This window comes from Trachypithecus francoisi, unplaced genomic scaffold, assembly GCF_009764315.1.
Source record: "Trachypithecus francoisi isolate TF-2019V2 unplaced genomic scaffold, Tfra_2.0 Lachesis_group4, whole genome shotgun sequence".
In the NCBI taxonomy this organism is placed as follows: Eukaryota; Metazoa; Chordata; class Mammalia; order Primates; family Cercopithecidae; genus Trachypithecus; species Trachypithecus francoisi.
In genome coordinates, this window is record NW_022681469.1 from 110,952,903 (window position 1) to 110,967,809 (window position 14,907).

Genomic DNA, 14,907 nt, shown 5'->3' on the forward strand with positions numbered 1-14,907 from the left:
AAAGATCCAGGAGCATGAAGGGGCAAGCCATTCTGGGGAAATGCAAGCCCAGATGCCCAGGAGGAGGGGGCACAGGAGGTGCAGGTGTCACACTGAGGAGTCAGCAGCTGCTATGGAGCCACTAAAGAAGTCCCAAGTCATCCAAATAAGAAAATAAGTCAAAGTATCTTAGTAGAAAAGAAGGAGGAGAAGAGGAGGGGAAGGAGGAGGAAGAACAAGAAGAAAAACAACAACAACAAGAACAAGAAGAAGAAGAGGAGGAGGAGAAGGAGGAAGAGGAAGGGGAGGAGGAGGAGAAGGAGGAAGAGGAAGGGGAGGAGGAGAAGGAGAAGGAGGAAGAGGAAGGGGAGGAGGAGGAGGAGAAGGAGGAAGAGGAAGAGGAAGGGGAGGAGGAGGAGGAGAAGGAGGAAGAGGAAGGGGAGGAGGAGGAAGGGGAGGAGGAGGAGGAAGGGGAGGAATGGGAGGAAGGGGAGGAAAGGAGGGAGGGAAGAAGGAAGAGGAGGAGGAAAGAAGGAAGCAAGGAAGAAGAAGTAGTCCCAAGTCACTGGTCCCAGAAGGTGCTTTGGTATCCATCAGCGTCTTGATCATAGGATTTTATCTTGGCCTGGCATGGTGCCATGCCTTGGGAGGTCTCCTAAACAGCACCCCAGAACCCTCTTTTCCAGCCCCAGGCCCAGGCAGAGGTCAAGTTTTCAGTGTCTCTGTCCTCATTTGGGAGCGAGTCTCTCTCCAACCAGCCCTCCCCTGCAAAAGTTTCCCCACTGACCTCCAGCCCTGACCCCAGCTGGTGGGAAATATTTGGTGAGCTCCAAAGGGCAGGCTTACCGAAGATAGCTTCCAGGCATTAGGAGTGCCTGTGTAGACACATAATGCTTGTGTAGACACATGTGTGCACACACATGCACATATACACGCACATATACGGGCAGGAGGACAAAAGCTATTCAGCATCTCCCAGCATGGAGACAGTCTGGTCTGTGGAATGTGTCGAGATAATTTAATACTGGCTTGGACATACGGGATTCCAGGTGCAGGAGCCCTGGAACCCCCTGGAATGTGCTAGAGATAAGCATAAGGCATTCTGTCTGTGCCCACTCCCTCTGGTTGGGAGTCACAGAATGAGGACCTCCTGCTTTGAGACAGATTCTTTATCCAGAGAATCTGAGATTCCAGTTCAGATCCTGGAGGTGGGCCTGCTACTCACCTCCCCAGTAAATGTCCAGGCAGCATTGGACAGAGAGGCTGGCCCTGCCCTGACGGGGGCTGAAGAGCAGGTCCCCAGAAGCCTTGTTGTTGGGCTACTGGGCACTTCAGAGGTTGAGGGGACCTGGAACAGTCTCCCTAGATCCGTGTGCCTTCCTTTTGGGGTACACCTGAGTAGCCTCTAACAGCCACTGATTGGCACCAAGAGAGAATCCAAAGGTTGGTATCACAAACTTTAAGTATGGAACAGGGAGCAAGTGCCCAGGGACTGTTTGCCCCATCTTATGAATGAATGGCTCTCGTAATGTCTCTGGATTTTGGGGGATGGGAAGAAATGGCCAAGTAACAGCATCCTCATCCCCAACTGTACTGAGAACCAACTACAGTGGGACAGAACATCAGGGGCTGCATGGGTGTGTGCCTCAGTTTCCCTCTACTGCCCCCAAACTGCCTACTCCAGGAGCTTCCCAAAAGGGAGGGAGAGATGAGGAGATAGGCATGCAAATGCCCATGTGGAGATTTTCAGCTACCCTGGCCATGATCCCATTTCAGCGCACACCAGACAGGAAGGGCAAAGAGGTCCCATCATGAGTGCCAAATTGGTTGGTACTGGCTGCCCAGAACACAGTGCTGGGAAGAATTCTAACATCACCCATGTGCTGCACTTGATTGGTGATGTCTGCCATGGTCACAGCCATTCACCATCCCTCATCTACAAGCTGGGCTGTCCCCTTTCCCTGAACAGGAGACAATTCGCCAGCCTGGACTTTGGTAGCAGAGAGGGAGGCCCTGGCCACCCAAGTATAAACAAGCCACAGGACTCCTTGCCAGATTCCTCAGGACCTTTGAAACACAGATTGGCCCGTCATTCCCCAATTGTCCAGGACCACGCCTGCTTCCTTTTCTGAAGATGTTAATGTTGCTTGTATTAGGAAACACTCATCTAAAATAGAAACACATTACAGGGTTAATTTCTCCTCTGTGAGAATGGCTAAATGCTTTCTTTCTCGCTGGAGACTCGGGGGACGATCTGGTTGTCACCAGAAGTCACCTCAGAGCCATCGAGAACTCTACCCAATGAAGGGAAGACAGGCCTTCGTGCTGTGCTCTGGGTTAACGTTCGCAAAAACGCTTCCTGTGGTGCTGCACTCCTAAAGCCCAAATGACCTCTGGAGTCTGGGTCACCTCATTTGGACACCTTGGTCTGCAGGGTGCTGGGCAGATAGAGGTACCTCCAGATGGCATAGTAGTGGGTACCAGCACCAAATGCTACAAAGAGATGCCAGATGGCGTGGGCAAAGGGGATCCTCCCGTCACTCTTGAAGAAGACCATGCCCAGGCAGTAGAAGACCCCTCCGGTCACCAGCTCCCAGATGCCCTCGGTGTTGGGCTGTCGGCAAGGACAAGGGTGGGGCACAGGTCAGAGGGGCAGCCAGTGTGGCTGGAAGTACCAGCCAGTCCCCACCACCCAAAACTAAAAGACACACAGATGGCAAACCAGCCCAGACTCCCAGGTGGGAAGCCTCAACACTGATATGCCAGTGATTCTCCCCAGACTAGTTCTCAGATGTCCCATTTCTATTAAAATCTCACCAATTTCTTTTTTTTTTTGAGACGGAGTCTCAGTCTGTTGCCCCAGCTGGAGTGCAGTGGCACAAGCATAGCTCACAGTAGCCTCCAACTCCTGAAACGATCCTCCTGCCTCAGTCTCCTCAGTAGCTGGGACTATAGATATCCCATGGCGCCATGCCTGGCTAATTTTATTTTATTTTTGGAGATGGGGGTGTCTTGCTATGTTGCCCAGGCTGGTCTCAAACTCCTGGCCTCCAGTGATTCTCCCACCTCGGCTTCCCAAAGTGCTGGCATTATAGGGGTGAGCCACCACACTCAGCCTCAAATAATATTTGTATAACTTATCTGTTTTTGTTTTTTTTTTTTTTTTTAAGACACAGTTGCTCTTTTGCCCAGGCTAGAGTGCAGTAGCAAGATCTCGGCTCACTGCGACCTCTACCTCCCGGGTTCAACCCATTCTCCTGCCTCAGCCTCCTGAGTAGCTGGGACTACAGGTGTGCACCACCATGCCCAGCTAATTTTTGTATTTTTAGTAGAGACAAGGTTTCACCATGTTGACCAGGCTGGTCTCAAACTCCGGACCTCAGGTGATCTGCCCACCTTGGCCTCCCAAAGTGCTGGGATTATAGGTGTGAGCCACTATGCCTGGCCTACAGCTTATCTTTTGTAAAAATGTAATACATCTGGGTATATGCACAAATAATTGAAAGCAGAGTCTTGACAGATATTTGCACACCCATGTTCATAGCAGCATAATCACAACAACAAAAGGAGGAAGCAACTCAGGGGTCCACCAAGGAATGAATGGATAAACAAAACGAGCTCGAGGCCGGGCGCCTCACGGTGGCTCACGTCTATAATCTCAGCACTTTGGGAGGCTAAGGAGGGCGGATCATGAGGTCAGGAGTTCGAGACCAGCCTGGGCAACATGGTGAAACCGCGTCTCTACTAAAAATACAACAATTAGACAGGAGTGGTGGCGCATGCCTGTAATCCCAGCTACTCAGGAGGCTGAGGCATGAGAATCACTTGAATCTGGGAGTTGAAAGTTGCAGTGAGCCAAGATCAAGCCACTGCATTCCATGCTGGGTGACAGAGTAAGACTCCATCTCAAAAAAATAAAATAAAATAATGAGGACAGGACAGAGTTATAGTTTGCAGAGATGCAAAAAGTTCTGGAGATGGATGGTGGTGATGGTCGCATGACAATGTGACTGTGCTTACTGCCACTGAACTGAATATTTTACCACAAGTTTTTAAAGTAATGGCATGGCAAAAAAAAAAAAAAGTAGAGAAAATAATTTTTGTTCTGCTTCATGGCAAAAAATATTTAGAGAAAAAAACATGGTAAGAAAAAAGTAGTAGTCCTGGCCCCCAGATGTGAGTACTATTAACAGGAGTTGTTCTTAATAAAAGAAACTCTCTGCAGGGCACGGTAGCTCACGCCTGTAATCCCAGCAGTTTGGAAGGCCAAGGTGGGCTTAAGCTCAGGAGATCGAGACCAGCCTGGGCAATATAGTGAGACACCCATCTCTAAAAAAAAAAAGAAGGCCGTCGCGGTGGCTCAAGCCTGTAATCCCAGCACTTTTGGAGGCCGAGACGGGCGGATCACGAGGTCAGGAGATCGAGACCATCCTGGCTAACACGGTGAAACCCGTCTCTACTAAAAATACAAAAACTAGCCCGGTGAGGTGCGGGCGCCTGTAGTCCCAGCTACTCGGGAGGCTGAGGCAGGAGAATGGCGTAAACCCGGGAGGCGGAGCTTGCAGTGAGCTGAGATCCGGCCACTGCAGTCCAGTCCGGGCGACAGAGCGAGACTCCGCCTCAAAAAAAAAAAAAAAAAAAAAAGAAGAAGAAGACGAAGAAGAAGAAGAAAAGAAAAGAAAAAGAAGAAGAAGAGAAGAGAAGAAGAAGAGAAGGAGAAGAGAAGAAGAAGACGAGAGGAGGAGAGAAGAGAAAAGAAGAAGAAGAAGACGAAGAGAAGAAGAAAAGAAGAAAGAATAAGATAGAGAAGAAAGAGAGAGAAAAAGAAAAAAGAAAAGAAAGATATTTTTGAAGAAAGAAAGAATTCAAGACCATCTTTTTTTTTTTTTTTTTTTTTGAGGCGGAGTCTCGCTCTGTCGCCCGGACTGGAGTGCAGTGGCCGATCTCAGCTCACTGCAAGCTCCGCCTCCCGGGTTTACGCCATTCTCCTGCCTCAGCCTCCCCGAGTAGCTGGGACTACAGGCGCCCGCCATCTCGCCCGGCTAGTTTTTGTATTTTTTTTTTTTTTTTTTTTTTTTTTTTTTAGTAGAGACGGGGTTTCACCGTGTTAGCCAGGATGGTCTCGATCTCCTGACCTCGTGATCCGCCCGTCTCGGCCTCCCAAAGTGCTGGGATTACAGGCTTGAGCCACCGCGCCCGCCAGAATTCAAGACCATTCAGGCAACATAAGGAGATCCTGCCTCTACAAAAAAAAAAAAAAAAATTGTTTTTTTGAAACAGAGTTTTTGAAACAGAGTTTCGCTCTTGTAGCCCAGGCTGGAGTTCAGTGGTGCGATCTCAGCTCACTGCAACCTCCGCATCCTGGGTTCAAGAGATTCTCCTGCCTCGGCCTCCAGAGTAGCTGAGATTATAGGTGTGCACCACCTCTGGCTATTTTTTTTTTTTTTTTTAGAGATGGGTCTTGTTGTGTTGCCCAGGCTGGTCTCAAACCCCTGGACTCAAACTATCCTCCCACCTCAGCTTCCCAAAGGACTGGATTATAGGCATGAACCACTGTGCCTGGGCTATTGCCTCTTTAGACAAGTCATGCTAGGCCTCAGTTTCCCCACCTGCCATAGGAGAGTGCGACAATCTCAACAGCCAAGTCCAGCCCAGACACTCTTGGTCCCTTGCAGGGACCCATCCATGCAGGGCTGGCAGCACTTACCATGGAGAGGATGACCAGGGCAGGGAAGAAGCCCATCACGATGTAGCAGAGAAGCTCCACAAGCTTGTACCTGGCAGGAAGACAAGCCATGCCAGCCTTAGGACATGCCTCCCCACAAGGAAATCGCGCACAGTTCCTGGGGAAGAGGGAACACTCTGGCCAGAACAGTGAGAAGAAAGGACGCTTTCTCTGCCCAGCACGCCTTGGCTCGGATTTCACCCAGCTACATCCAATAAGTGCTGGCAGTTGTGTGACCTTGGGTACTTTCCCTCCCTGAGACTCAGTTTCCACATCTGTAAAATGCATGCTGGTGCCACAGCAGGGATTACAAACATTGGGCATAGCATACACGGGCACTTCCTATGCTCAGCCCATGGCAGACATCACTATTTGACCCCAGCATCTCTTTCCACAGGGCCCAAGCAGCCACTTCCAATCGAGCTGGGTTGCTGCAGCAACCGAAGCCTCTTTGCTGTCCCTGGACTAAATGACTTCCAGAGGTTCCTAGGCTCTGAGACTGCAGGAAGTCTGTTATTCTCTTTTGCTTCTATCGTCCTGTTTCTATAATAATCCCATTGAATTATTTCCATCCCCATCACTCAGCAGAATGGGGATACAGAGAGTGTGGCTCTTTCAGGACCTCTCCCTTTCATCTGCTAATAATTTAGGGAGGGCAGGTGGCATGTGACCACCCCCACCCCACCCCGGTTCAATGGGGCTAGGAACCTATTTTTTTTGTTGTTTGTTTGTTTTTGAGACAGAGTCTCCCTCTGTCGCCCAGGCTGGAGTGCAGTGGCACGATCTTGGCTCACTGCTACCTCCACCTCCCGGGTTCAAACCATTCTCCTGCCTCAGCCTCCTGGTTAGCTGGGATTACAGGCGCCCATCACCATGCCCGGCTTATTTTCATATTTTTAATAGAGACAGGGTTTTATCATGTTGGCCAGGCTGGTCTCAAACTCCTGACCTCAAGTGATCCGCCTTCCTCGCGGATCACTCGGCCACCCAAAGTGCTGGGATTACAGATGTGAGCCAGCACACCTGGCCACCTGTGATGTCTTTTTGATAACTTCAAGTTGACCCTAGGGGCTGCAAGACCTGGTGGCCACCCATGAGCCTGAATGGCCTGACAGCCAGAGCTGTGCTCTCACGATTACGGCATCATCCTGGGCTCTCAACTACCCAGGAGTACTGCCCAGGAGGCTGGAGCATCTAAGGGAATCCCGCCTCCCAGCAGCCCCCAGGCCTGGCTTACCGCTCATGGAAGAAGAAGACATAGATGGTACCCACGGAAGCCATGATCCAGACCAGCCAGCGCATGTGGGAGGCCCAGGGGCCCAGCTCCCGAAGGTTCAGCCTGGGAGAGAGAGAGCCAAGGCCATGGCCCTGAGGGGGGCCCACCAAGACCCCAGCCCTTGAGGACCGGCCTGTCACAGGAAACTGACCCCAAGGAAGTCCTGTCACCCGTCGCTCCACGGCTGGGACATGGGCGCTCACAGGAGGACAGGTGAACAGGCAGAAAGTGCGCTAGATAACTTGAAACAGCAAGCAATGATTAGAGGAAAATTAGCAAAATTGATAATATCTAGAAGAAAAGGTAAGTAGGGCCTCAAACTGGCGGGATTATGAACAAGTGAAGCCTGTTTGGAGGGAATTGTGCATTCTCCGTCACTGCAGTTCCAGCAGCTAACCAAAGCAACGCTGTTTTATTTTGCTTTGTTTTGTTTTGCTTATTTTTTTGAGATGCAGTCTCTATCTGTGCCCCAGGCTGGAGTGTAGTGGCACAATCTCGGCTCACTGCCACCTCCACCACCTGGGTTCAAGCGATTCTCCTGCCTCAGCCTCCCGAGTAGCTGGGATTACAGGCACCCACCGCCGCGCCCAGCTAATTTTGTATTTTTAGTAAAGATGGGGTTTCTCCATGTTGGCCAGGCTGGTCGCGAACTCCTGACCTCAGGTGATCCACCCACCTCGGCCTCCCAAATGCTGGGATTACAGGCCTGAGCCACCACGCCCGGCCTCCAATCCTTTGTTAATAATTATTTTAAGAGACAAGGTCTTGCTACTTGAGAAGCTGAGGCGGGAGGATTGCTTAAGCCTGGGAGGTCGAAGCTGCAGTGAGCCATGATCACACCACTGCACTCCCGCCTGGGCAACAGAGTGAGACCCTGTCTCAAAAAAAATTAAAAAATAATAATAATTTAAAATCAAAAATAGGCCGGGCGCGGTGGCTCAAGCCTGAATCCCAGCACTTGGGAGGCCGAGACGGGCGGATCACGAGGATCAGGAGATCGAGACCATCCTGGCGAACACTGTGAACCCCGTCTCTACTAAAAAAATACAAAAAACTAGCCGGGCGAGGTGGCGGGAGTCTGTAGTCCAGTACTCGGAGGATGAGAGGAGAATGGCGTGAAACCGGAGTCGGAGCTTGCAGTGAGCTGAGATTCGGCCACTGCACTCCAGCCCGGCGACAGAGGACTCGTCAAAAAAAAAAAAAAAAAAAAATAAAAAAAAATAAAAATCAAAAATATGAGGAAGATCTGTTTTTACCAACATAGATAGATCTCTAAGCTATATTGTGAGGTGTTCGGTAGGTGGAGGGTATGAACCAAGAATGAGATGACTAATATTGTGCGTATGTATAAAGAGAGAACTGTCGGCCAGGCGTGGTGGCTCACGCCTATAATCCCAGCACTTTGGGAGGCCAAGGCGGGCAGATCACGAGGTCAGGAGATTGAGATCATCCTGGCTAACATAGTGAAACCCTGTCTCTACTGAAAATACAAAAACAAAATTGGCCAGGCATGGTGGCGGGTGCCTGTAGTCCCAGCTACTCGGGAGGCTGAGGCAGGAGAATGGTGTGAACTCGGGAGGCAGAGGTTGCAGTGAGCCGAGATGGCGCCACTGCACTCCAGCCTGGGCGACAGAGCGAGACTCCGTCTCAAAAAAAAAAAAAAAAAGAGATAACTGTCAATGCACAGAAAAAGATCTGAACCTCGTCCCATGTGGTTTTGTCTGGAAAGGTATAGTAGTAGTGGTAATGATTGGCAGAAGAGGGTCCTTTGAGTTTTTTCTGGAATGAATTACTATTTTTTTTTTTTTTTTTGGTGATGGAGTCTCACTCTGTCACCCAGGCTGGAGTACAGTGGCGTGATCTCAGCTCACTGCAACCTCCGCCTCCTGCGTTCAAGTGATTCTCCTGCCTCAGCCTCCCGAGTAACTGGAATTACAGGTGCACCACCATGCCTGGCTAATTTTTGTATTTTTAGTAGAGATGGAGTTTCACCATGATGGCCAGGCTGGTCTTGAACTCCTGACCTCAGGTGATCTGCCCGCCTCGGCCTCCCAAAGTGCTGGGATTACAGGCGTGGGCCACTGCGCCTGGCCTGGAATTAATTTCTGAAATGAGAATGTGTTACGTAAAACTTCTGCCAAAAAAAGTGACCTGCTTGGAGTCTGTCATTATAAAGAAGTTAAGTAACACTGAAAAGTTTAAGAGTAAAAAATTATAACTCGTCTCATTACCCAAAATACCCATCAGTGAACATCATTCTAGATATCCTTCCAAGTAGACCTAAAAATAGGCCACCAGGTAGAAGGATAGGACGGGATGACGGGAAAGGAGAAAGGGTGAGAATTAAGTTATACACATCATTTTTAATTAAAAGTATTATGTTTAATTTTAACTTGACTTTAAAAGAAGAAAATGGACACTTAAAAGTTTTGCTGAAATTCAAACAAATGTTTTTTCACTGTAAAATTCACTTGAATTCTGAAGTTAAGATAAATTATGTAAAGCACAAGAAAATTGGATTTTCAGCCGGGCACAGTGTCTCACACCTGTAATCCCAGCACTTTGGGAGGCCCAGGCAGGTGGATCACCTGTGGTCAGGAGTTCAAGACCAGCCTGGCCAAAATGGTGAAACCCCATCTCCACTGAAAATACAAAAATTAGTTGGTTGTGGTGGCAGAAGCCTGTAATTCCAGCTACTTGGGAGGCTGAGGCAGGAGAACTGCTTGAACCAACGAGGCAGAGGTTGCAGTGAGCCAAGATCACGCCATTGAGTTCCAGCCTGGGCGACGAGAGCGAAACTCCATCTCGGGAAAAAAAAAAAAAAGTTAGATTTTTAAAATTACATGTTTCGGGTTCTTGTTTGTTTGTTTTTTTAGAGACAGGGCTCTCTCTCACAGGCTGGAGTGTGGTGGCACAATCATAGCTCACTGCAGCCTCGATTTCCTGGGCTCAAGCGATCCTCCTGTCTCAGCCTCCTGAGTAGCTGGGAACACAGGCACATGCCATCACAAACTAGTTTCTTTCAAACACTATTCATGGATACGGTATTCTTGGACTTCTTTCATGTGTGACAATGGTGCCTATTGTTTTTATGTCTGCATGACAACCTCATTTGATAGTTTATTCTGAAGTCTATCTTTGAGAAATTATTAGAAGTGTCTCCACTGTGTGTCAGCATTAAATGGTGCTGTGGCCACATTCAGAAGCCAGCTTGTTTTTTTCACTTTGCAAATAATTTATTTTTTCAGTCTCAATGCCTGAAGAATTTGTCTCTTTCTTTCATTTCCATCAGCTTCTCTCTGATTGCTCTAATTTTGGCTTTTTGAAAATGTCTGTATTCTCCCTGATTATGTAAAACCTTCAGTATTTATTTGGTTTTTGGTTTGTTTCTTTTTCCCCCATAAAGAGAGGGAGCTGGGGGTTCTGTTTGTGACAACACCCTCAGATACCAGCACAGGGCATGGCACAGGGCAGTGCCCAGTCAATCACAGCCAGGGATAAAGGTAAAGAAGAGAGGCTCAGGCTGGGCGCAGGGGCTCACACCTGTGATCCCAGCACTTTGGGAAGCCAAGGCAGGCGGATCACCTGAGGTCAGGAGTTTGAGACCACCCTGGCCAACATGGTGAAACCCCGTCTCTACTAAAAATACAAAAATTAGTGGGGTGTTGTGGCACATGCCTGTAGTCCCAGCTACTCAGGGGGCTGAGGCAGGAGAATCGTTTGAAACCGGGAGGTGGAGGTTGCATTGAGTCGAGATCACGCCACTGCGCCTGGCTGAAAATCCAATTTCCTTGTGCTTTACATAATTTATCTTAACTTCAGAATTCAAGTGAATTTTATGGTGAAAATTCTGGGCAAGAGAACAAGACTCCATCTCAAAAAACATAAACAAAACAAAAAATAAAAACAAAATAAATATATACTTACAAAATGTGGCCACTGCAGTGGCTCATGCCTGTACTCCCAACACTTTGGGAGGCTGAGGCGGGATGATGGCCTGAGGCCAGGAGTTCAGGACCAGTCTGGGCTGCATAGTGAGACCCATCTCTACAAAAATAAAAACATTAGCCAAGCATGGTGGCTTGCACCTGCAGTCCCAGCTACTTGGGAGGCTGAGGCGGGAGGATCACTTGAGCCCAGGAGCTGGAGGCTGCAGTGAACTATGATCACAACACTGCACTCCAGCATAGGCAATAGAGCAAGACCCTGTCTCTACAAAAAAAAATTTTAATTTAAAAGCTATATTAAATAAATTAAATATTAAGTAAATATAAATATAAGTATATATGTATGTATATGCATGTGTATGCATGTCTATTACACATATTTATATATATGTGTATATATATAGACACATGCATACATATGTACATATTAATATTTGCTTTTCTGGATGGGCGTGGTGGCTCACACCTATAATCCAAACACTCTGGGAGGCAGAGGTGGGCAGATCACTGGAAGTTAGGAGTTCAAGACCAGCCTGGCCAACATGGTGAAACCCCGTCTCTACCAAAAATACAAAAATTAGCTGGGCGTGCTGGCGCATGCCTGTAATCCCAGCTACTCAGGAGGCTAAGGCAGGAGAATGGCTTGTACCGGGGAGGCAGAGGTTGCAGTGAGCCAAGATCTCACTACTGCACTCTAGCCTAGGCGACAGAGTGATATTCTGTCTCAGAATTCTCAGGAAAAAAAAAAAAAAAAAGATGTATATATTTGCTTTTTCTGCATAAAATAACTCAAGAAGGACACACAAGAAAGTGGGTATAAGCAGCTGCTGTCAGGAAGGAGAAAAGTGTGGCGGAAAGCGTTTCACCTAACTCCTCTGTGCCAAGTCAACATGTTACCCAGCCAAATAGAAAAATAAATTCAAACAATGAAAAGAAAGGCTGCCGAGCGTTTGCTGAGCGGTGGGACAGTACTCACCAGGGTGCGTAGGAAGCCGCTATGAAGAAATAGATGACCATCCGGTCGAACATGTGGAGACAGTGTTCCACCATCCTAGGGCGGCAGAGAAGCCGGCAGTCACAGCCCCTGCACAGCAGGGAAGGGCCAGTGTCCCCAGAGCCATGCCCTAGGCTGATCGTGCCTGCCTACAGGTTAGCGGGGCTGGGTTCCTCTATCCAGCCAGGACCCCTTGGGCCTCAGAATCCCGATCTGTAAATGACCAGGGCAGTGGTCTTCAAACCAGGCTCCTTATCACCCTGGGACTTCATGGAGACACCTTGCCTCGGGGGTCCCACTGAGGGCCTTGTGCCCCTGCAAGTAAGGATAGGACATCCTCTTTTGCAGTTTTTTTTTTTTTTTTTTTTTTTTTTGAGACAAGGTCTCGCTCTGTCTCCAGGCTGCAGTGCAGTGGCACGATCTCGGCTCACTGCAACCTCTGCTTCCCGGATTCAAGCCATTTTCTTGCCTCAGCCTTCCAAATAGCTGGGATTACAGGCACCCGCCACCATTCCCAGCTAGTTTTTCTATTTTTAGTAGAGATGGGGTTTCGCCATGTTGGCCAGGCTGGTCTCAAACTCCTGACCTCCAGTGATCCACCTGCCTCAGCCTCCTAAAGTGCTGGGATTACAAGCGTAAGCCACGGCGTCCGGCCATCCTCCCCTACCTTAATCAGAGCCACTGTGCATTTCTGCTTTATATACTGGGTTTTTCCAAAGATTTATAATGGGGAAAGAATTCTGTGGAGAAAGTGCAAAAATGGCCAGATAGAGTGGCTCACACCTGTAATTCCAGAGTTTTCGGAGGCTGAGGCAAGAGAATTGCTTGAACTCAGAAGTTGGAAACCAGCCTGGGCAACATAGTGAGACCTCATCTCTACTAAAAATTAGAAAGATCAGCCAGGCATAACAGTGCGTGCCTGTACGCCTAGTTACTCCAGAGGCTGAGGCAGGAGGATCTCTTGACCCTGGGAGGTTGAGACTACACTGAGCCATGTTTGTGCCACCGCACTCCAGTCTGGGCAACAGAACTAGATTCTGTCTCAAAAAAAAAAAAAAAAGGTGCAAAAACTACTAAATTCCGTGCCCCTCAAGACTGTCTGGGAGCTGACATCCTAATGCTAGAAGAACTTAGTGGTTCGGATCCAAGCTCTGGAGCCAGAAGGCCTGGATTTGAATTCCAGTTCTACTCTTCAGGAGTACATAACCTTGAGCAAGTTACCTATTCGCTCTAGATCTCAGCTTCCTTCTCTGTCAAATACGGAGGATGCCAGCAACCTGACACGGGGCTGTGGGGAGGATTAAATTAGCTAATACTCAGCACAGTATATAGTAAGTGCTCAATAAATATCAGCTGTTTTGGCCGGGTGCGGTGGCTCATGCCTGTAATCTCAGTAGTTAGGGAGGCCAAGGTGGGGGATCACCTGAGGTGAGGAGTTTGAGACCAGCCTGGCTAACATGGCAAAACCCCGTTTCTACTAAAAATGCAAAATATTAGCTGGGCGTGGTGGTGAGTGCCTGTAATCCCAGCGACTAGGGAAGCTGAGGCAGGAGGATTGCTTGAGCCTGGGAGGCGGAGGTTGCAGTGAGTCAAGATCATGCCATTGCACTCCAGCTTGGTCAACAAGAGTGAAACTCTGTCTCAAAATAAATAAATAAATAAATAATAAAAATAAATAAACCGCCATTTTTATGATGACCTCACCTTGTATAGTGAGCAATAACCCTCAATACATGGGATTGTCATGTGCCAGCCTCCACAGTGGTGCCCAGTGAATCACACCCCTGGTATTCACACACTGGGACCCTCCCCTCCCAAAACAAATAAGGTAAACTCAGGGAACCACTAGACATTGCAGAAATGATGGTGCATGCTTCCTAAGGCCAGATCATAAAAGACATTACAGCTTCTGCCTTGTTCTGTTAAGTTGCTAAGTTTGGGGAAAACAAGCTCCCATGTGGCTGTGAAGACACAGCCACACTACAACGCAGCACTAGCTCACCAGCCAAGCGAGGGGGCTCAGACTGTCCAGCCCCAGTCAAGCCATCAGATGACAGCAGCCCCAGTCAACCTCTGACTACAGGAAACACCACGGACTGGAGCCACACAGCTAAAGCTCTCAAATTCCTAAACCCTTGAGACTTTGAGACAGAGTAAGTGTTTCTTGTTATTTTAAGCCACAATACTCTGGCATACTTCGTTACAAAGCAATCACTGACCCGTACAAACTGTGGTTCTGTCTAGCAAAGTGCAGCCCTGAACAAATTTGACAAATGATTGTATGCACGGCTCAACTGCATGTCTTCCTAGAAATTAAAGGGAGCAGCATACAGCTTTATGGGGGGCCTGGATTCCTAGAGTCACTTTGGGTTGAATGTGGCTGCTATGCAACCTTGAGCAAATAAGGTTTCTTTTCTTTTTCTTTTTCTTTTCTTTCTTTCTTTTTTTTTTTTTAGACAGATTCTCACTCCGTTGCCCAAGCCGGAGTGCAGTGGCACTATCTCAGCTCACTGCAACCTCCGCCTACCAGGTTGAAGCGATTCTCATGCCTCGGCCCCCTGAGTAGCTGGGATTATGGGTGTGTGTCAGACACTGTGCCTGGCTAATTTTTGTATTTTTATTAGAGACAGGGTTTCACCATGTTGGCCAGGCTGGTTTCAAACTCTTGACCTCAAGTGATCCTTCCACCTCGGCCACCCAAAATGCTGGGACTTCAGGCATGAGCCACCTTGCCCGGCCTCACTGTAATTTTTTTTTTTTTTTAATCAAAACTAGCCAGACGCAGTGGCTCACATTTGTAATCCCAGCACTTTGGGAGGCCAAGGAGGGCAGATCGCCTGAACCTAGGAATTCAAGACCAGCCTGGGCAGCATGATGAAACCCCATCTCTACAAGAAATACATAAAATTAGCTAAATGCGGTGGTGCATGCCTATAGTCCCAGCTACTCAGGAGGCTGAGAGAGGAGGATCGCTTGAGCCCTGGAA

General features: G+C 48.5%; 1 protein-coding gene across 1 annotated transcript in view; it reads right to left on the bottom strand.

The window, feature by feature from the left end:
- Positions 1-974: 974 nt before the first annotated feature.
- Positions 975-14,907, bottom strand: part of MMD2 (monocyte to macrophage differentiation associated 2) — a 56,044-nt gene continuing 42,111 nt past the window's right edge. The window contains exons 4-7 of the mRNA XM_033193121.1: positions 11,904-11,978; positions 6,942-7,043; positions 5,687-5,756; positions 975-2,593 (exon numbers count right to left, since the gene is read on the bottom strand). Coding sequence (XP_033049012.1) covers positions 2,390-2,593; positions 5,687-5,756; positions 6,942-7,043; positions 11,904-11,978 — 451 coding nt within the window. The 3' untranslated portion in view covers positions 975-2,389. The remainder of the gene's footprint in view (positions 2,594-5,686; positions 5,757-6,941; positions 7,044-11,903; positions 11,979-14,907) is intronic.